Here is a 23817-nt window from a genome sequence, read left to right on the forward strand (position 1 = left end):
TGACCCAAACTTACACAGAAGACATGACAGTTATGTAAATTGCCAATGTATTTTTCCTTAGATGAATGTATACATGTTAATACATTAAATTCTTTGAACAAGCATGTATTTATTTGAAAGGCAGCACAATAAAGAGAGGGTTGGGAGGAGAAAGAGAAAGGCAGGGACAGAGAGAGAGATTCCATCTGCTGGTTCGTTTCCCAAATCTCTCCAACAGACAGGTCTGGATCAGCCCAAAGCAAGGCATTCTGGAGTCTATCCTGGCCACCTGTATGAGTTGCAAAGGCCCCCATACTGGTGCAGTCTTCCGCTACCTTCCCATGTACATTAGCATGGAGCTAGATCAGAAATGGAAGAGCTAAGAGTCAAACTGTTGCTCAGATACTGGCATCTCAATCAGAGTCTTAACCTACTCTGCCATAATGCTGGCCCCTATGAATTACTTTCAATAGGCTACTATATTTACATGAATTTTAGAGGAAATTAGAAGGTTACACAAAAGCATTCTATTGCACCAAAATAAACATTTAGTCCCATTTTCTGAAGTATTAAAGTAACCTCACATGAGAATTGATCCATTACTGAATTTTGAGAAATGTTCTTAAAGAGAGCAAGATAAATAACATAAAAGCAAAATTGTTCCTTTGTTTTTTTATGGATGATTATTCCAAGATCTTATCTGGTACCAAAATACCCAGGTGCTCTTATCTTGCATATGCAAATTATATAACCAGGATATTTACACATAATCTACTCATATCCTCCTGATAGCTTCTGTCTTTCAAGATTTCTTACAATATTCAAAGCAAGGTAAAGGTTATATTCAGTCATTGTTAAAATAATGTGAAATAATGACAAGAAAAAGGCTATTTCAAGTTCAGCACAGGCTTTGAATATTTTGAATACAAAGGTGCTTGAGTCTGTGAAACATGCAGGTCTGGAACACCAACTCTTTATTAAACATTCCTTTAAGCATGCTGACCTTTTTCTCTGACTCGGTTGAAGACTTTCACCTCCTTCAGGTTGACTCCGAGGCCAGTTCTCATGGTTACTATCTCTGTGGCATCATTCTTGTGGCCCCTTCTGATAGACCCATTGGCATGTGCTCTGCCAGGAAGTTGAATATACATGGTCAGGAATTTTAAAAAACAAAGGATTATTCAAGTTGAAGACAACAAGTAGCCCAACAGAAGAGAAAGAACCCAACTACAGGCTGTGACATGGTGTGGTTGAGACCGGAACAGTTGAGTATGCTAGTCTGTGGACTCTGTATGGCTTTATGAGATCCTTTTGTGACCTTGGAAGAAACAGCTGATCCTACAAGGGTAAAGCAACAGGCACCAAGATAGCATGCTGAGACTCAAACACTTATGAAAAAATAAATTACCTGTCAGACCAGTAGATGTAAGCTCCAAAGACGGCAACTGAAAACATATCCACATTGCTCCCTGACAGCACCACCTCACGATTCCCTCCAGTTTCAAGGTCGATTCTTTCTATCTTGTCTGTGCGAGCGTCACACCAGTACAATTTGTTTTCCTGAAGATCGATTGAAATACAATATTACCAGGTGCTTTTGATTGCTTTATTAAGGAAATAAGGGAACACCAAAAGTAGACTAACGCAAGTTGGCAGTTAATACATTTTTGAAAACTTAAAAGAAATCCAACAGACCTCATAGTCAATGGAGATGCCATTTGGCCATGCTATCCCCATGCTTATAAGGATGACCTTCTCTGAGCCATCTAAGCGAGCCTTTCCAATGCAGGGCATCTGTCCCCATTCAGTCCAGAACAAGAAGCTGAAATGAAATTGCTGATTTATAGTAATATGCAGATAAACATGAAAGGCACTCAAGATAACAGTGGTTACATTGAAACCAGCAGAACAATAATAACCATCATAAATCACTTCACAAATGATCTATTTCTGCATTCAAATATAGTCATTGTGAAAGATGTTTAATCAACCACTGCAATAATGAGGCTGGATTAACATTCTACCAAAATACCTTACATGCAGCCATGTTAATGCTGAAATGTTCTTTACCTGTCATGATCCTATTTGTCCTATCTCCCATGTTTCCTATAAGCAGTCTTTCAAGCCCTCCCTGGTAATTTTACCCATAGAGTCTACTTCCTAACATAGTCTACACTGCAGATTTAAACTGATTATTCTTAACATTGTCACATATTAGTAATATTTTTGCCCCCATTGGAATGTATACTCAGTGAGAACTGGAATGTTTTCTGATTTTTTACCCTACCTCAACAACCAACATATCCAGATAAAGAGACAATTTTCAAGATAAATGCAATCACAGAACATTAATTTGTGAGTGTACACATAAATGCATTATAATTTTCAACTCTGTTCATTTAGGTTGCTGAATATTAACTATTATAAATTTTATAAGTTATAATGGGAACCTATGTTAAACTATGGTTCACACAAAAGTAGATACTTCTATTTTAGTAATTTTATAAGACAAAATGTAGCATAGGTATAAAAATCATACATAAAGAAAATGTAGGAATTACCAAAATAAAACACAATGTCAAAAACTAAAGTACAAAGTAAAATACATATATGTATTATATAACTGATGCACTCCATTATTCACTAAATATGACATTTATCCCAGGTTCAGAGTTTCATGCTATCAGATATTTTTATTCTTTAAGTAATGTCCATGGATAACTCAGCTTTAGAAAATATATCAATGATATTCAAGGAAATAACTATCCTTTTCTTTTTACCTTTTAACACATATGTGTAAGTGACCAGACACACCAGAGAGAGTTAAACTAAAGAGAAAGAATCTGAAGACCTTCAGCACATGTCATATATACTCAATGGAGTCAAAAACATATCTTCAGTAGCTACATAAGCTATATTAAAACTGCAGCTTCACAATCACATGCTTCATACAGACACAGATCAAGAATCACAAACAGGCTATAGTAAGCCAGGCCTGCAGTGCTTTCTTTAAATTGTGTCATCTTACCAAACAGAAAGATAACACAGCAATGTATTCCTGTTATATCCAATATTATTGGTTTCCTCAGCTGTAAGAAGTGTTAAACCTCTGTCGTAATGTACACAAAAGAAAATTTGAAAAATTGTTAGTGTTCAGAAGCATAAGCTTTTGAAAACTGTTTTTATAATATTTATTTTTAATCTTCGTTTAAAATGCAAAAGCGGGGAGGGAGACAGGAGAGGGAGACAGAGAGACAGAGACAGAGAGACAGAGACAGAGACAGAGGGAGATTTTTCATCTACTGGTTCACTTTCCAAATGACACAACAGCCAAATTTGGACCAGGTCTTACTAGAGTGCTTTGAGCTCCATCAGAGTCTAACATATGTGTGGCAGGGACCCAAGTGCGTAAGTTTTTACCTGCTGCCTCACAGAATACACAATAGCAGGAGGCTAGGATCAAAAAGATACAGGTCTTGAAATCTAGTATTTATGATGCTTCAACCTCTTTAAAAGATTCACTTATTTATGTTGGAAAGTCAGATTTACAGAGAAAAGGAGAGACAGAGACAAAGATCTTGCATCTGCTGGTTCACTCCCCTAGTGGCCCCAACAGCCAAAGCTGAGCTGATACAAAGCCAGGAGGCAGGAGCTTCTTGTGGGTCTCCCAAGTGGATACAAGATCTCAAGTCTTTGGGCTGCCTCTACTGCATTCCGAGGCCACACATGAGGAGCTGGATGTGGTCTCTTGTCTTTCCATGTGAGGTTTTTTTTTGTTTATAATACATCTATTTATTTTGAAATTCTGTTATAGAGACAGGAGAGAAATTAGCAAAGAGTGAGAGAGAGAACAATCTTCTCTCAGTTGGTTTACTTCACTTTTGGCCACACTGGCTAGTAATAGGCATGCTAAAGTTAGGAGAAAATACCTCCATTTGGATAGCACTGGTCAAAATACCTGGAATATTTTCTGCTACTTTTACTAGATCATTGGTAGAGAGCTGGATTATAAGTGGAAGTAAAACACAAAGTAGCACAAACATGAAACACTGTTCCACTGGCTATTACCATAATGCCAGCATGAACCTATGAATTTTAGGACATTCTTTTCTAGATTTGGGAAGAGTGTCCTTGGTGTTTTGATTGGGATTGCATTGCATTTGACGAGATCGGGCGCGTTCAGGGTGGTATGGCCATAGAGGGGATTGCTTTGCATCTGTTTGGTTAGCATAGTAGGAGCGTGTTGATAATAGTAACTGTTCTTATACATGGACATGAAAATTCTTCCTTTTTGTCTGTTTTCTATTCCTTTGCATTATAGAGTTCTTTCATATCCTTGGCAAAACTTATCCCATGATAGTTAAACCTCTGTATTTATTCTGAATTGGACAGATCTTACAAGTTATTTTTTAGCACAAGCATTGCTAGTGTATATGAGTGTTATTGATTTTTTGTGTTCTTATTTTATATTCTGCAACTTTGCCTATTTCTCTGATGAGTTCCAGTAGTATTAATGGAGTCTTCTGTTTCTCCTATATAAAGGGCCATGTCATCTGTAAGCAGGGATAATTTTACCCCTTTTCAGTTGTATGTATTTTGTTGTGTGTGTGTATTTATTTGCCTATGGACTCTGTCTATAATTTCAGGAACTATCCTGAATAGCAATGATGAAAGTGGGTATCCTTATCTAGTTCTAGATCTTAGTGGAAACACTTCAGCTGTGGTTTCACCATGCACAGCCTTGCTTTTACTCAGGTATGTTTATTCTATAGTCTACAAAGCTGCAAAAAACAAGCAACCAAGCAGTATTTTAAAAATAGACAACTGGAACAATAAAACAAAATATTATCCTCAGAAATTGTTTCATAAATAACCAACTAAACTTTGATAAATGAGATTAAAATTACATCATGGATACAGGACAATTTCTTGAAAAGTGGTGTTGTGAAAAACTGGACTTCTATATAGAGAAGTTTGAAACAAGATCTCACATGTTACACACTTGTAATTCAAAACCACACACACTAGTTCAAAACTGAATAAGGATACAAGCATAAGGCCTGAAACCATCAACTTGGCATATGAAAATTTTGTAAGGCATTGCTAAAGAAAATACTTATCGAGTAAGATCCCAGAAAACACAGGCAAATAAAGCACAAATAGACAAGTGGGATTACATCAAGCAAGAAACTTCTGAACAGCAAGGGAAACACTGAACAGAATGTAAAGGCCAATAATTAATTGGGAAAAATACTGGCAAACTATCAATCTGATAGAGTTTTAGCAACCAGAATATATAATTAGCTCAAAAAACTCAACAACAGCAAAATAAACAAATGAACAAAAGCTGTGAACATAACTTGTCAAAGGAAAAATGCAAAAAGCCAACAAACAAATGTTGATGTATTTGTTCAGGGTCACTAGTCATGAGGGCAATACCAATAAGAAGCACAGTGAAGCTTTACCTCACCACAATGTCAATGATCATTATTCAGAAATCAATACAGAGCAAATACTGGTGAGACTGTAGAGAAAAAGAAATAACCTAACGTACTGTTGGTGGGGATGTAAACCAGTACAATAATTATAGAAGACAGTAAGGAGATTGATCACAAATCTAAAAACACATCTAACAATGACCCAGTCATTACACTCCTGGGACTATAAGCAAAAGTAATTAAATCAGCATAGGCAAGTATTACTTATACCTCTATGTTTCTAGCAGTTCAATTCACAATATCTATAATATGGAATCATGTAGATACCCATCCACTGATGACTAGATAAAGAAATGGAATACCGTGTTTGTTTTGGCAGCACATACACTAAAAATGGAACAATACAGAGAAGATCAGTATGGCCCCTGAACAATGATGACATGCAAATTCGTGAAATGGAAAGCAAAGCATATTATAATTAGCACCTTGAGAATCTTGAAAGTTGAAAACTAAATGTTTGGAAAAAGAACTTTTTAAGCTTTTATTACTTTTATTACTGCAGTGAAAAACACCATATTTAAGATAACTTATGCAAATAATCTTTAGATAACCTTCTTCATATCTAATAGTGTTTCTTATCAATAGGAAGAAATAAAAATATTGTCCCTTATTTTAATGATCCCATGGAAGTTTATATTCAAAAATGAAATGACTATCGATTTTATGTCCACATTTGAGTTCAAACTTTGCAGATATGTAGTGTTTATAGGATTGCATGATATGGTCAAGAAAATTGGATTGATAAACTAACCCTGAGAGATAGTCTTACATGCTATGCCATACAACTGAATTTTCCAGGATAGTAAATCATTATTATTTGTTAAACTTAACTGAAAATTGCCTTACTTACATAAACTTACTCTTAGCAGAGTTTAAAAATATTTGAAAAATGCATCAAAAGTGGTTTGAAGATCTGCTGTTAGGATGACAGATAAAAGATCAACTCTGGTGGCAGTCATTTACGAATTTCTGACTAGCAAACTGAATTCTGGGAGTTTGCAATATACTTGATTTTTAATTTTATTTATTTATTTATTTATTTATTTATTTATTTATTTATTTACTTTTAGTGACGACTTTGTCACATCTTTCTCTTTTGCCTTCCCTAAGTGAGGATAACTTGGGCCTGTCATCAGAGAAGCTATAGAAAACCTGCAACATTGCATATAATGTAGAAGGCAGCTTTCTATGTCAAGATGATAATCAAGAAAATCATTTTGTCTTCTCTTTTAGTGAGAGTCAACAGGAGGTTATATGTATAAAATTAAAAAGAAACTGAACCAACAATCAGCAGATTAATAATAGCATTTAGCCTCCATATGTTCACCAACTTCTTATCTGCACTAGAGCTTAGCCAAAAAGGCCGAGAAGTCATAAAGCCTGCTTGTAATTTTCTGTTTCCTAGCAGATGCGCTAATATCATTGAAAATTCATAATAACTGCATGCCTTATAGACCACATGTCTGACACCATACTTAAGGCACAAGCAAAGTCATCTAGTTTTATAAAAGTTGGAATACATTAATTGATAACTTTCTTCCTCTGTGAGCTGTAAAACAAATGTCCAATTTTCCCTATTCCTATGAGGACTTCTTTAGATTTCCTTTTATTTTATTCATACGTAATTTTGTTTTGAGAAAACATTACATGGCAATCCAGATCCACTCTTCAAAGTACTAAAAATGATACCATTACATAAGTAATTCTGCATAGAAACAAACTCAAATAGAGAGATTAGAGATTAGAACCTCTGCACTCTGGAAGACTTTTTCCTTTGTTTCTTTTGTTGTTGGTGGTGGTGGTGGAGGTTTGCTATCATCTATTTTAGGGAAGGGTTATAGTTGGATTTTTGAAAATTAATTTTATTTGTTTATTTGTTGTAGTGGCAGGGGCCTGACCACCACTGCCTGCATCTGATTTCTCCAAGTGTGTTTGTTGTCAGGAAGCTGAAATCAGGTCAAAACTGCAACTCAAATTCAGGCACAAGGATATTGGATATCTGGAGTTTTCTTTGGAAAGAATATACTATGAGCAGTTTACTAAATTTTGCAAAAATCCATACTGTAATTTCCTATAATCTTTTAGTTGTTAATAGGAAATCAGGCTTTAACATAAATAAAATGATTACATTTGTTTTTCTAAAAGCAAGCAATGTTTAACACAACAAAAAAAAGCATGAAAAAGAAAAGTCAAAGGATGAAAGAAAATTATGTTCAAAGCTACGCTAAATGCAACTAAATGCATATGTGCACTGTACTTTGCATTTGGTTACATTTTAAAAGACCTCAATGCTCCATTGTTCAAAAAAGATCTTATATATCCAATTCTCAAGGTACATTAAAACTGGGATTCAGCTAAGGTACTCCATTATGTTTCACCTTTTCTCTTGCAATATGACCTGCCATATTTAACTATAAAGAAAATATTAAAATGCCATATTTTCTTTCCATGATACAAATTTTGAAACAAATGTTTGTTATATTGCTTGTGTATCAGTGTTCAAATAATTTTACACAGAGTTCATTTTTAAGCCCTTTCAACTGAACAAATTGAAGAGAAAGTATGTGCAGATACATCACAAATGCTACCAAAGCAATGACAAATTACTCTTCAAGTAAACTTGAATTCAAATAGGAATGCTGTTTTGTAACAGTGAACATGAAAAAATGGTCATCTATGTAACTTAACCCACATTTCAGAAATGCTGTTTAGAAATGAAGGTAAGTAATAACTATTTCTTTGCATGTGAAGGATTTCTTGTATGTGAATGGAGGTGTAAATCTTCTTGGAAGAGAGTTTAAAATTAAGAAATAAAAAATATTTTTCCAAGACCTGCTTTTTCAGGCAGTGCTGAGATATACCTGCAATGAAGAGAAATAAGCTAACAAAAATCTGCATAGAAGGAATATTGGGGTTTGTTTTGTAGCCTAAAACATGATTAATTCTGGAGAAGTTTCCATCTACTGATGAAAAAAAGTTTACACTGTCAACAGGATGAAAGATTCAGTAGATATCAACTAAGCTCATTTGCTCTAATTGAAATTATACAAAACATCATCTCATACCATAATGGAATGAAGCTAGAGACCAAAAAGTCAAAACTACCAGGAAGACTTGCAAGCACATGGAGACTGAATAATACATTATTAAATGAGCAATGACTTAGAGAGGAAATCAAAGGGGAAATTTAAAAGTTGCATGACACAAATGAAGTATCAGCACAATGTATCAAATCTTACGAGGCACAATCAAGGCAGTGTTGAGAGGAAAGTTCATCTCAATAAATGCCTATGTTAAGAAACCAGAAAAGCATAAAGCAAATGAGCTAACCTTACAGTTGAAGGAACTAGAAAACAGCAAAGCAATTCCAAGGTAAGTAGAAAAAAATACTCAAAAAAAGGGAGGAAATAAATTATTGACAAAGTGAACAAGCAACCAACAGAACGGAAGAAAATTTTTGCTTACTTCACAAGTGATACAGGACTAACATCAAAGATTTACAAAGACCTTCAGAAACCCAGGGACAGCAATAACAACAACAACAACAACAATAATAATCTTGTGAAAAAAAATAGGCAAAGGAAATGAACAGACATTTTTTAAAAGAACGGGTTCAAATGGCTAATGGACATATGAAAAGATGCTCAAGCTCCCTAGCTATCAGGAAGATACAAATGAAAACCACATTGAGGGTCCACCTAACTTCAGTGAGGTTGGCCTACACTCAAAACTCTACTGACAATACCTGTGGGCTAAAAAGTAGGGGAAAAGGTATTATTCTTCACTGCTAGTGGGAGTCAGGCTAGTAAGTACATCTACTATGGAAATCAGCATAGAGAGTGCTTAGAGAATTGCAAATAAACCTGTCATGTGACTCAGCTATCCATCTCCTAGGAATATACCAAAGGAAATAAAAATGCATATGAAAAGCAGATATGTAATTCTATATTTATGGCAGCACAATCTACATTAGCTAAGACATGGAAACAATCCAGACGCCTGTCCAAAGAGCAGTGGTTAAAGAAACTGTGGTACATCTACTCTATGGAATATTACTCAGCCATTAACAAGAATGAAACCATATTATTTGCAACTAGATGATCCCAACTAGAGCCCATTATGCTCACAAAAAAGTCAATTCCAAAAGCAGAAATACCATACATTCTCTCTAACATAAGAAAACCATCATGCAAATTTTAAATTCAATAACCCTTTCTATAATGTTTTTGCTGCATCCCATGTGTTTTTATATTTTCATTTCTTCCAAATGGTTTCTTTTCTCTTGTCAAATTCATTGGTTCATGGATCACATGGTGGCATCATTTTACCCAAGACGGTTTCATGTTTTCTTTTTGTCACCCATGTATTGGTTATTCAGTTGTGCATATTTGCAAATCCAAGGTGCTGTGTTTTCATCTTCTTTTTGTTGTTATTTTAATGTCATTCTGGTTGCTGACCTTGTTTTGTAGCTTCTCATTTAAGGCAATGTATAGTTCTGGAGTGATAGAGACTACCCAGTCCAGATGTGAAGATACAATGCAATATACATTCATGCTTCCAAATCAAGGATGAACTTGCAGTGAATCTGTTGGACATATCTATACAGTGGGATGCTGGACTGACATTGTCTGTACCAGCAAAATTGGGGCACACTTAACTAACATACTGATGGGGTTATAACTCCTTAAGGACTATACTATCATAACAATATGAGGAGCGTCAGTCAGGGAGCAGAAACCTTGGGGGTGGAGGGAATCCCAGATGCTACGGAATTATACCACAAAATTCAAAATTCAAAAAAGAAAGACAGAGGTTCAGAGAAAGGAGAAATAGAAATATCTTCAATCTACTGGCTGACTCTCCAAATGACCATAACAGCAAGAATGGGGCCAATGAAAGGCAGAAGCCAGGAGCTTCTTCTGGATTTTCTACATGAGTGAAAAAGCACAAGGCCTTTGGCCATCCCCCGCTGCTTTCCCTACCCATCAGCAGAGAGCTAAATTGGAACTGGAGCAGCTGAGACATGAACTGGCACCCCATGGGACTGCTGGTACTGGCTTGCTATGCCATCATGCCAGTCCTGCTGCTGTTCTCCTGTCATAGGAAAAACCTGGAGATGGGAAGAGGCCCTTGTCACTTGGAGAGGGAAAAACAGAATCACACAGATTACCCAGGTAGAAGAATCTGGGCAGAGGGGGGCAGTGGGAAGGTGAGGAGTGAGGAACCAGACCAGGGGGGTCATATAAAGAAAGAAAAAGAAGAAATACTGGGGTTCACTGATGGATAGAAATAAGTGATACAATATCATGAAGAAATTAAAATTGTGATTTCTTTTATTGCAACACAAAAATGTATGCTATTTAGCAAAGGATTGAGTAACAGAGAAAAAAGAACATGCTGCTTCAGAGCCAAACCTTCAAGTAAGTATCCTGAAAAATGAACACAAAATGAGGGTATTAGGTTGAAGTTTTGTTTATATTTTGTATATATTTATTAACATTTAATATAAATATTAAATAAGCATATTTCAAAAGTTCATGGGAGACAGAATGAAAGAACATGTCAATTTAATGCAGATTCCTTTGAAATTCATGTATAGTTTTCTCTCAGTTCTTTGCACATGAATTGTATTGTGACAGAAAGGATAGAACAGAAACTCTTAAATAGAAAGAACAAGACCCAACTACAATGCATGGAGAACAGAGAGAACCGGAATACTTGGTTCAAAAAAAAAAAAAAAAGATAAAAAGAATCTTGGAGAGCATAGATAATGAACAAATAATGCAAAACTTGAAAAAAATCTCTTTTAAAGCTAGAAATCTGTAGAAAATTATTGAGTGCTGAAAATCCATTTCATCAACAAAAGTAAGACAATCAGCACAGATCAGTCTTTCTGAAAGCTGGAAAGTATATATGTGGAGATTACTGAGATATTAGCTGTGCTTTTTTAGTGAAGCAAAATGGGGATCGTTAGACTCTTTGGTAGGAAAAATTCATGCATCATTCAAAGAACAGGCCAAAGATCACAAGATTGAAGGAAATGTTCATTGCTTGTGAGGCATCAAAGGAGAGGAGTTACTCTTGTAACCAGAAGAGAGGAAGTAATTTCAAAATGGAGAAAAATAAAACCTCTCCCTTAGAGATACACTTACTCAAGCATTCACAGGCTAAATTCATATGTAGCACTTTTCCATTCCAGCACAGCATCACTCTATCACAATTACTCACAAGTTTGTTTTTTTTTTTTTAGTTGCTTTATCGCTGGCTGACAGCTCTACTTTACCCTTCTAAGGTTCACATCCTTAGGAACTTTATGACTCATGCTGATGATGCTGTAATTATTTCAGCTTACAGTTCCTAATTTTTTTTTATCATACAAGAGACTTGCATCTCCCTGTTTTGTGTCTGTCTCATGCAAGTAAGATCACATGTGTTTGCAACCTCCCTCCCTCCATTTCTCCCTCCTTCATAGGCCTGATAAGCTACCATTCTTACTAGCTACTGTTTGGGATCAAAGCAAAGGCTTAGAAAGTTAGGGACAGAGCTGTATACTTCAAAATTGCCTAGGTGTCTCCATGGCAATTTCTTTAAAATGTGAGGAACCCTACTGTCTATTTTATTGCTCTAAGTTATCATCCCATCACATCACCTACATGTGTGTCATTTACCTATAGCTGTGTTAATGTGTTGGTTTACCACTATCTTTTCTTTGATTATATTGTATATTCTTCATGTAATACAATCCCTGCTCTATCTCACATACCTCATTCTCTTCTCAGCCTGCTCCACAATGCCTGCACTAATCATTACTATTATTTCCACTGCTTCAAACTGAACTACCTACTCTAACTGTATGCTGCCATTTCATTCTTCTTTACATTCAATGTAATTTGTATGAAATGCATCCCTATAAAACAAGATCTGGAAGCAATATGTGTTTGCATTAGATGCGTTAGTCTTTGCATCCTTGAAAATAAATCATCCATAACAAAATGAAGCAGTTTTAAACTGAAATTTTATATTTCAGCATACTTGTAGTTTAAGCAGCAAGCTCAATAAGAACAGTGGCATCACCTCATTCACGAATCATACTTCACCACTAGTACTGTGTCAAGATGTACTGAACCGTAGGCTGAGAAGTACAAACAGAGATGATGACATGTTCTGATTCATAGTGTCTAGCACTCAATATTCATTCACTAAATGCATTCTAAAAAGTGGAGTTTATGAAGGTCCCCTTCCGCAATTTTCTCAATACTACAAAGGAAAAAAGTAGATATCAGATGGATTCTGTAGCATAAGTGATACTTAAAGAAAAGACAGTCCAGAATATCAATTCGAAGATGTATACTAAGTTTTAACCAGAATTGAGAAAGAAAATGACAGATTGACAAGTAGCAATAAGTGCCTTAAGTAAATTTTCAAGAATCTGTAATAAGTAAGGCACTAAATTCAAGAGATTCTGTACAACAGACACAAAGTTGGACTTCTTTAGGTGCAACAGATACAAATTCTTTTTAGAAACAAGCACCTACTTCTTATGTATATATGGAATAATGTAGCATTCAATATTATTTTTCTGAGATTAGAATAATTAGTCACAGTGAAGCAATTCATTCGATTTCTACATATAAAACTAAAATCATCTATTACCTGATCAATTACAGTTTAAATAAATTTTTAGGACACCATCACATTGAAACAAAACATTTTTTAAGTTTCAGGTATTATATGGACAAATTCAACTGAGTCTTGAGCTCTATTCTTCAACTTATACACAATTACACCGCCTGCCTGAGTCTAAATTTGCAGTGGTTATATGTCCAGGCTTACAGGGGTAGGCAAGAGAACATACAAAGGGAGGCAGTTAGATCTCAAGACTTCGTTAAAACCTCCATATCTAACACTTTTCCTGTACTTTCTCTTAACATTTTAAGCTTTATGATTATAATTATACCCTGAAAATGCTAAAAATGTTTTCTGGTACATTTTATATTGTAGATTATTAAGTTATATACTACTTAATGTAGATAGATGATAGGTAGATGGATGGATGGATGGATGGATGGATAGATAGATAGATAGATAGATAGATAGATAGATAGATAGAATGAATACATATAAATAAATGGTTTGAGAGTGTTTCCCCACACCTCAGGTACTGGATGCCTGGTCCAAGTGTGGTTAAGTTTTTGGTAGTAGATCCTTTAACAGGTGCTTTCTGGTGGATGGCAATTAGATCATTGGAGATTCATGCTAGAAAGAGTTAATGCTGGTTTTTTGCAGTTAAAATCTTAAGTTCTTGAAAGAGTGAGTGGTTGTAGCATTTCTGAATTCTTCAGTTTCCAATCTGGCCTTGTGCTTGCTCTATTCCTTTCACAAGTCATTCCACCAAGATGCTGTTCACTACATTTTGATGTTGTTATAAGGTCATTCCCAAAACCAAGCATCTGGCACTTCCAGATTTACACTTCACCTGCACAACTGTGTGTTACATACCCCCCCTCTTTATACATTACTCAGCCTCAGGTATTTAGTTATAGTAAAGAAAATAAAACAATACAAATACCCATACATAATAGCACGTATTTTTGTTCTAGAAAAATCTAACTCCTATATTTCAACTTGGTAACAGAGCAATATTGTTGAAACTGCTGCTGTTTTTTATCTATTCAAAATGAAGTCTTGAAAAAAAAAACTTTAAACACAAGGAAATGGATTTCCCTGCTGATTTTTGAGTAGTGAAGTGGGGCACAAATTAATTATACCCATGAAATTTATTACACAAAGAACAAGCTGCAGGCATAGAGGGACAGAAAATAATAACTCACAACTCAAAAAATCTGACAAGAGACAACAGTGGTTAAGGTTAAGATGGTTTCAATGAAAGTTAATAAAAGTAGATAAATATGAATGTATGTTGAACTGAAAGTCAATTTTGGGCCCTGTGTGATGACTCAATGACTAAATCCTCAACTTGGAAGTGCTGGGTTCCCATATGGGTATTGGTTCATGTGCCACCTGCTCTAATTCTTATCCAGCTCCTTGCTTGTGGCCTGGGAGAATAGCAGAGGATGGCCCAAAGAAAACAGTAGAGGATGGACCCACAGTACAGACCTGGAAAAACCTCCTAGCCACTTGGAGAGTGAACCAGGTAGGTCGAAGATCTTTTATTCTGTCTCTTTTTTTTTTCTGTAAATTATCAGCCTTTCCAAAAAATATACAAATCAAAAAAATGGGCCCGGCATGGTAGCCTAGTGGCTAAAATCCTTGCCTTGCACACCGGGATTCCATATGGGTACCGGTTCTAATCCTGGGTGTTCCACTTCTCATTTGCCTGAGGCCTGGGAAAACAGTTGAGATGGGCCAAAGTCTTGGGACCCTGCACCCACATGGGAGACCCAGAAGCAGCTCCTAGTTCCTGGCTTTGGATCAGCTCAGCTGCAGCTGTCGCAGCCACTTGAGAAGTGAACCAGTAGATGGAAGATCTTACTCTGTATCTCCTTCAGTCTGTATATCTACCTAGCCAATAAAAATTAATAAATCTTCAATATAAAGTCAATTTTATTTTCTGGCATGTTGAAGAGAGAGAAAGAAAACAGTAAATGTTTTGGCTGATGCAACTGAACAGTGAGCTGTGCTGACCATTGCAATAAAACAATAAACACAGTTGGTTTTCTTTTGCTTCATAATATTTCTGAAATCCATCCCCTTAAGAGCTTCACAGAATTACCAACTCAAGTTCCTGAAGCCAGTTTCCCAGGCAACTGGGAGATAGCAGTGATGGGCCAAATAACTGAGTTCCTTATACAAATTTTGGAGATATGAACTTTGCTGTTAGGTTCCAAGTTTTAAACTCAGCTATGTTCTAGTCACTGTGGTCACCAGAGGAACAACTGAGGGTGGTGGGCATTCTCTGTGTCCCTGTATCCCTTAGATACATATTGAGGATACATATGTGGTATATAGAGCTTGATATCCGTACAGATGTAGTAGATAGATAGATGATCGATGATAGATGATTGATAGAAAGATGATAGATGATAAATAGATGATACATAGATGATAGACAGATGATAGACAGTAGACAGATGATAGATAGACGGTAGATAGATAGAGATACTACTTGTTGAATTCTTCAATGCAGAATTAAGCTTGTGATTACAAAGTAAATGGAAACTTGGTCATTAAAGGAATTGAAGAGGAAGAATGAAAGGGAGATGAGATGAAGTATTGTGTTCTTAAAATTGCATTTATGAAATATGTAAATCTGTTGTCTTTATAGAAATTCTTTTTAAAAATCTTTTTAAAATCCATACTTTTTTTCATAACAAGCATTTCCCATTAACTTTTGAAGACCAATCATGCATTTCTTGATCTGAGAACTTACACTAGCTCCAGATGAAGAATCATAACTAGTCTAAGCTGATAACTAGTCTAAGCTGTATACTGACTTATGAAAGGGTGAGAATATAAACCACTACTGGACAAGGGAACGCAAATACAACTAATGCCTTTCCTTTTCTGAAGTGAAATATCACAGCCTAGCAAGAAAAGGTGTTAAACTTATCCCCTTTTTATCTCTTAACTGTAGACATGTTGTCTAATGAACTATCAAATGCTCTCCAACATTATGGTGAAAAGATCAAGTGCAAAGTTAAAATGGGATCTTGAAGGTTGTTTTGAAGAAAAAAATTAAGCAATTGTATCAGTGCCAGGAACATTCTATAACTAGAAGTCATTTATACAAGAAAAAAGAAAGCCATGACATTCTGATATTTACAACAAAAAGAATAGTACTCAGGAAATTAGTGAAATAAATCAGAGACAGAATAAAAAAATAGATTCTTAATCTCATATGTGGAACTCAAGTATATGCTGAATACAAACATCATGAGGATGCTATATTATTTGGCGTGTAGATATGTATAATGTATTCACTGAATTATGTCAGCTAAATGATACACTCTTTCATGTTACAGTAAGATCATTATCATGAATTTCACATTGGGTGGCAAAATATTGCAGCTTTCAAAAACAACAGTATAGTATGTGTAAGCATACATATAATGTGAATGTGACAAAATCTTAAAAATTACTAAATGCTAAAATTTTCAAAGTGTAAAAAAGTTGAAAATAGCAAATTCACATACTTCAGCTAATTTTTATTATTTATATTCTAGAATAATTTTAGCCATTTTTAAAAAAATTTATATTCTTATCTCAGTTTTAGGCTGGATTGTGATAACCCCGCCTTCTGTCAGCTGCATCTATTAGCCTTATTTACTCCCTATTACGTTGTACAAATGTTCTACAACAACTGTCAAAACAGTGAAATGGGTCATAAAATTAGAAAAAAGCCTATACAGACCTGACTTTATATGGCATACAGATCCGATTTTATTCTTAGTCAGTGTTCCTTAAATTTATTTCTAATACATATTTTTTAACCACCATGGATTCACTCAATTCTGTTCTAAGAAGCATAGGCCTCCCATTAACACAAAATTCTTCTCCTTAAAAAATTAAATTAAGTCACACCAGAAATGCAAGAAACTAAAGTGAGCAGTAGTTATACACATCAAAATAGTAAATTATCCCACATTGCAATTTATGAGAAAAATAATAGTCACCATCTAGTAATTATTTAACAGCCAGAGTACTAAGCACTAAGGGTAGACAAATCAATGAAATACACATGATTCTTCTTCTCACAGAATTAAGGGATAGAGAACAAAGACAGTATCCAATTCACTGAAAATATTTCCAGCTCTGTGGCAAATATTTGTACACAAATAATCAAACTTAACTGCACACCAACTAGAGAAACAAATGTATTGATGACTCAGGATCATAAAATAATCTAACCTATCTGGAAAGCTCAGAAAGATAAATAAAATTTAGCACAAATTAAAAGAATAATTAAGGTAAAGGGAGGATGTGCAGAAGCTGAGAATAAAGGAGGTTAAAACATGTTTTAAAAACAGACTAAGAGAGCAAAAGCTATAGCTGACTACATTACACATAGCCTGACTAACAAGCATCACAATGGAGATTCTGGATTTCCTGTAAAAGGCAATGAAGATTTTTTGAAAGTCTTTACTTGATCAAATTTATATATTTGAAAGAAAAATACTCTGGCCTTTGTTGAAGTTAGGAAATCAACTCAAGAATTACTGCATATATTTAATATGGTAACCTAATTAGAGCAGAGGTAGTGAAGATAGAAAATAGTAAATTGGTAACATAATTTAGTAGAAATGAATCTATAGACTTCTCAATAGAAATATCAAAACAAGTATACAGTGTATCTCAAACTCAAAAAAATAAAAAGAAGAAAAATAAAAAAGAAACTGTGGAGACTATGTTAACTTGGTAATCTTTCACAGAATAGAAATTGAATTTTTAGAAATACATAAGTTTGATTATAAAATGCTATTTCATTCACCCAAAAAAAAAACATTGAATACCTAACTATAATAACAGTTCTGGGAAAGAAATATAAATTGAATGTATAGAAATGTTTTCGTGTCCCTATTTGAACTTATAAAAATATGTATAATAAGTACAACTTCATCAAATATGTATAATATACACAGATAAAGTGAGACCATTTTTTTCTGTGTAGGTAAGGTATTTTGGAAGGAATTTTTCCAGATTTTGTGAATCAAAACAAAGGTTAATATAGATGTCTGTATTTTTTCAACAGTACTTAAGACATTCACTTGAGACCAAGAAGATATATATATAAACTTTAAAATTACCCTTTCTCTGGATGCACAGCTATAGATCTTGGTTGATCCAGGCCTTGAGAAATAATTACATAACGGAAAGAGCCATTTAGTCTTGCAACTTCAATTAAATTGAATCCATGATCTGTCCAATATATGTTGCCTAAAAGAAACATAGAAATGTTTATAATCAGTTGTGGGAAAGAAAATTTATTATCTAAACATGGCTAAAAGCAAACACTAAACAATCATATAATGATCCAGAAATTATTCTCTTTCTATAATCCTTTTTAAAATCTGCATTACATAAAATGAGCTAAAAATAAACCAATGTGCAAATATGGCCAATCCTAATGTCACCTACATATGATATAAATCAGACAATGATTTATTCATATGTTAAAAAATAATCTGAAACTTTTCCCTCCTAAATTGATCAAAGTGACTTCAGGCAAAAGATCACTGACACTTTGCTTTGCCTGTTTCTGGAGCTCTCAGGAGAGTTAGTGGAAGTTAACTCCACATAATCTACTGCTACATAAAAACATTTATTCAAATGCTCAAAAAGCATTGGAAAGAGTGGAATCCATAGCAAAGGAGACTATTTATCCCTGTGGCTACAGGTACCAAAAAGAAGATTGTTGGTTGAGAAACAGAATTTTTACGAAGAAATTTGTGTTTCTAACAAAGTAGATGTGAAGTGGAGGAACAGCCGTGAATCATACCAGCAATCCAGTCAACAGCTATCCCTTCAACTCTTCCCAAGCCATTGGTTATGATGTCTTCTTTCCAGGTTTGATCTCTTTTAGCTCGGCTAATTTTATTGAAGCCCATGTCTGTCCAGTAGATGGTATCATTTTCTATTGATAAAACAGAAAAAAAAAGAAAAATAACACTATAAATGGTATCAAGGATCTTATTGCATCAAGCATTTTGAGTTATCATCCTAGGTGTGGTAGAGTACAAGTATTCTTCAGGATAATTTATTAACCAACATAAGAGAAAGCTATTAAAATTTAATGAAAGATTACATCTCTTACTGAAAAAATAAATATTTGCATAAATGACCTATTACACTCAATACTGCTTTCATTTTCCCACCCATTTTATCTATAAATTATTGTCCCCATGTGACAGCACATACAATGATAAAAGAAAAATACTAAGGGTATATCTGAAACACTTCTAGGACATATCCATATTCTTGGGTTCTTGCAAACAGAGTTCTAGAAAAGACCTCAGGTTCTTGCAAAGCCCCATGAATGTAAGTGAGAGTACTTTTCGCAAGAAAATTTCTCACTCCTGGATGAGATCTTGCTTTTCTTTTACAGCTCATGCAGTAAGCTGATTGCCCCAAATCTTCTGTACATGGAATTGGAATGATATGTTGGCCGGGTTTAGTTGTCTGTTACTTGTTAAAAATGCACAATGCTTAAATTAATTGTGTCTGTGTTTCATGCCATTATAGTTGATTGGATAATTTGTATGTACAACGATGCAAGCTTGATTGATTAAATTTGAATCATGTACCAGTGCTCTTGGTTGATTGGATGATTGCTGTTTCAAAGCCCCTGGGCATGTCTGATTGAGGCTGCTCTTCTCTTCCACTTGCAGCGGTATGGGACAGTCCACCAGTCAGCACTGGCCAATGAATGTAGACTTTCAAGTGTCTGTCCCTGATTCATTTCTGGAACAATACTGGTCAATTTGCAAACCTGAACTATCATACATTTTTTTTATTTTCTTTTTCTTCATGATTACACTTCAGCCTCAGTACTCTGTTAAAAGATACTATTTAGGTTATCTAACTTAATAAAGTCACAAACTTGAGGCAATGAAATGAAACTTAGACACATTCAACTACAACAAAGGTGTTTTAAGCACAAGGTCATTCAAAATGTGTAAAGCCTGAAAATGCCTTATCATCCATTTTTTTATTCTGTTACTAAATGTTTCCCCAATGTCAACTCTAAACTCTTCCATTATTTTGCAAATTTCCATTGTACAAATGGGCTTACAATACTTGAAGAATTGCTCTCTGCTATCATAAAGTCTTTAAATAACAATGTCTTTGAATATTTGAATGAAAAATGTGTCTAAAGACAATAAATGAAATATATGCGCATGCATATGCATAAAGGGGTAGCAATTATAGACCAATGATTTTAAATACAGCCACCAGAAAGACACTGGAGACAAATCATTAAATAATAAATTTGTCATGAACTAGTTAAGTTTTTGTGTTGTGACCTATAAGGCTATTTGAAGAACAAATCCTTCAAGACCAATATAATTTCCTCCTGGCACAGTGACAGACTATAGAGATAGAGAAAAGGCAATTAGTATAATAAAGCCATTTATCAGTAAGTTTGGGAATTCTATTTCAAATGAAACCAGGTTTTAGTTCTTTAGCCTATTTTGGAAAAGATTCCAAATAGCTCCTGTTCTCATAAATGGTGAGTCCATTATACAACTATTTGAACCAGAACAGATGTGCCATATCACGATATAAACATAGATCTGAAAAGAAAGCACCTTTTAATTTTCTTAATTGAAAAAGCACTACTTAACTGTGTTGTTTTCAATGAAACAGTAAATGTATCAACAAAATAAGCATTATTTTATGTAAATATGAAGCAACTTAGAATAGAGTGCTGCTTTTGTCTCCAAATATTTGGTCTACAAATTGAAATGCCTATATCATTTTTATAGCCATAATACAAGAAACACAAATTCTGGATTTTTGAATTTCCGGAAGCATTTCCTCAACCTCTTCTCCATGGCAATCTTTGCCATGATGGTGTGATGGATGCCTTTTCCAGACATTGTTTATTGAAATGAAACCTTCATGTTTGCCCCTTGCTACATTTCCCCATTTTCCACATGGAATCTCCCACAAACTACTCTAATATTTAATCCATTATCAAATATTTATGGTTTCCCTAGTTCTTTCAAAAATCCATCTTTCAACTACCTCCCACACTTATGCAATTGTTTTATTATTTGAATGTCAGTTACTGACAGAGTTTTCTCACCTTGTATTCATTTTCCCAAAAGTCTATAAGTCAGTACTAGGTGAAACCAAAGCCAAAGGCTAGGAATTCCATCCAAGTTTCCCATGTGGTGGCAAAGGCCCAAATACTAGTCATCATTTTCTGCTTCCCCAAACACATTATCAGGGAACTGAATTGGTAGGCAGCAGCTTAATTTGCTGTGTCACAACACTGCCCCCACCAAACACCATTATGCCTTCCAACAGCTTTTTAAAATTTTCATTTCTCATGATACATTTCCATAAGCTCACAACAGTCTCTTAACTACGATTTAAGCCTTTATTTTTGTCTGTTTTTACTTGACTCTTCTCTATACTCGGGAATAATAGTTTCACTTCTAGAAAGTATAATATGATCATTTTTGTTCCCAGTATTCTCACATACTTTTATTAGTTCTCATCTCATAAAACCAAACTTCCATCCCATGATACCGATGATTTATCTACCCACACCCTGACTTCTCCTTTCATCTGCTGATCTTCTATTCTTGCCACTCAGTTATCTCCACAATACATTTCTTCCTGTTCCCAAAACAAATACTCTTGAGTCTAAGGTGTTTTTTTTTTTAACAACAAAAATTTCCTTTTCTTTCTGTCCAATAAGTATTCTTCTCAGTTCTTCACAGTTCTAATTCACCTCAAATGCTCCCTTTTTACTGAAATTTTTCCTGACTTCTCTACAAAATGGCTTCCAGAGGAGTAAAGATATCTTCATTTAGCACTGGAGTGGTTGGATTTGGTGCCCTGCTCAAACTGCTGCCTCCAACTTTCAACTGAAGTACAGTCTGAGAGTCAACAGTGAGAGCTCAAGTAATGTGACTCCTGCTACCAAAATAACAGCTCTGTACTGTACTCCTGGCTCATGACTACTGCTCATTTCAGTTCTGGCCATTGCAAGCATCTGAGGAGTAAGGTAGCAGAGTGGAATGTTCTCTCTTTCTCCTCTTGCCCTTCTGTTTTCCACCCATCTCTAAAATAAATGAGCAACAATAATAAAATTATTTTGTTCCGATAGCACATTTCAGTATGAAACACATTATATATTTACTCTTTTACTTATTCAGTGTTTTAAGTATCTAAGATTCTTTGTGAGTCAAGAAGATAGAAAAAAGGGGGTGTATGTGTGTGTGTATGACAGACAGAGAGAGACTCTTTCCATTTGCTTTTTACTCCCCAAATTGCTGAACAATATAAGACCAGGATGGGCCTGAAATTAAGAGCAAGAAATTCAATCCCAATGTAGGCATTAAGAACACAATCACTTAAGCCATTACCTATTGCCTCCTACGTTCTTGATGTGCAGGAAACAGGATTTCAGTAACAAAGCACGAAATCAAACTCAAGTTTTGTACAGTGGGACATGATTATCTTAATGATTAGGCCAAACACCTACCTCCAGTATCCATTTCATGTCATAGCAATATAATTCCTTTGAATGCTGGGACTTATTTTGCTTACTCTTTAATCTCTAGCATCTAGAACAGGTGGTACATAATCACTCCAAAGTAAACTTTGAGTGAATGAGTGAGTAAAACAGGGGGTCAGCATTGTGGTGCAGCGGATTCAGAAACAACCTGTCATGCCACATTCCTATAGGGGCAGTGGTCTGAGTCCCAGCTGCTTCACTCTCCATCACTCTCTATTATTGTGCCTGAGAAGGCATCCACAGATAATCCATGTTCTTAGCCCATTTTATCTTCCATGTGGAAGACTCAGATGGAGGTCCCAAATCCTGGTTTCAGCATGGCTCAGTTGTAGTAGCCATTTGGGTAGTAAATCAGAGGATGGACTTTTGCTTCCTGAATTTCAAATAAATAAATAAATCTTTTGAAATACAATATGAGACTCATAAAAGAAACATGCAATTCATATCATTACAGTATCAAGGGAAAAATTATGCAAAGAAAGAAATCATAGCAATCATAATAGTAGGAGATGGAAAGCATGTAAGATACTTGTATAGACAAATGTTTTCAAATATTCAGACAGTGACAACGATCCTTACAAATACAAGAGATAGAATAAAAGATGGTGACATTCTGATAGCTTTTGTTTCTCTCCAATGGGTTTCCCAGTCCTGCAATATTCTTTTCAATATAATTAACAGAGCATTCCATCCAAAAATACAATGCACCCTCAAAATATTCATAAGAGACAGCTGTTGTGAAAAAATACATATGGTTAAAAATTAAATCTACATTTCACTTTCTCATGAACCATTTGAAATGCTCTTGTATATTGCTACATTTTGCATACATTTTAATAATATATTAGATTTATTACTTCTTCAATTCAGATTGCTAGATATTTCACGGGTAGAGACTATAATTTGCCCAATTTTAGTCAAGGTAGTCACATGTGCAGAAGATAATTAGTAATACTGAGCCTATTTTCAAATGGTTCAGACCAACATTTCACAACACTGATGAATCTTGCCCTCACAGGGACCTGCCTCTCCTCTGAAAAGCCACATGGGATGATCTGACCAAGTCTTCCAGAATTGTTCCCCTTGTCTCTTCCCTCCTTCCTTCAGCTTGAGCCTTCCATATGGGCAGGG

At 35.0% G+C, this 23817-nt stretch overlaps 1 protein-coding gene and 1 pseudogene across 1 annotated transcript in view; one reads left to right on the forward strand and one right to left on the reverse strand.

Moving 5' to 3' along the window:
• The window catches only part of LRP1B (LDL receptor related protein 1B), a 1366825-nt gene that overhangs the window by 413536 nt on the left and 929472 nt on the right, over nt 1-23817 (reverse strand). The window contains exons 38-42 of the mRNA XM_058664204.1: nt 18934-19068; nt 18242-18371; nt 1675-1801; nt 1388-1539; nt 983-1107 (exon numbers count right to left, since the gene is read on the reverse strand). Of these exons, the coding sequence (XP_058520187.1) occupies nt 983-1107; nt 1388-1539; nt 1675-1801; nt 18242-18371; nt 18934-19068 (669 nt within the window). The remainder of the gene's footprint in view (nt 1-982; nt 1108-1387; nt 1540-1674; nt 1802-18241; nt 18372-18933; nt 19069-23817) is intronic.
• On the forward strand, nt 5781-5894 carry LOC118757918 (U6 spliceosomal RNA; annotated as a pseudogene).

This window comes from Ochotona princeps, chromosome 5 (genome assembly GCF_030435755.1).
Source record: "Ochotona princeps isolate mOchPri1 chromosome 5, mOchPri1.hap1, whole genome shotgun sequence".
Taxonomy (NCBI): Eukaryota; Metazoa; Chordata; class Mammalia; order Lagomorpha; family Ochotonidae; genus Ochotona; species Ochotona princeps.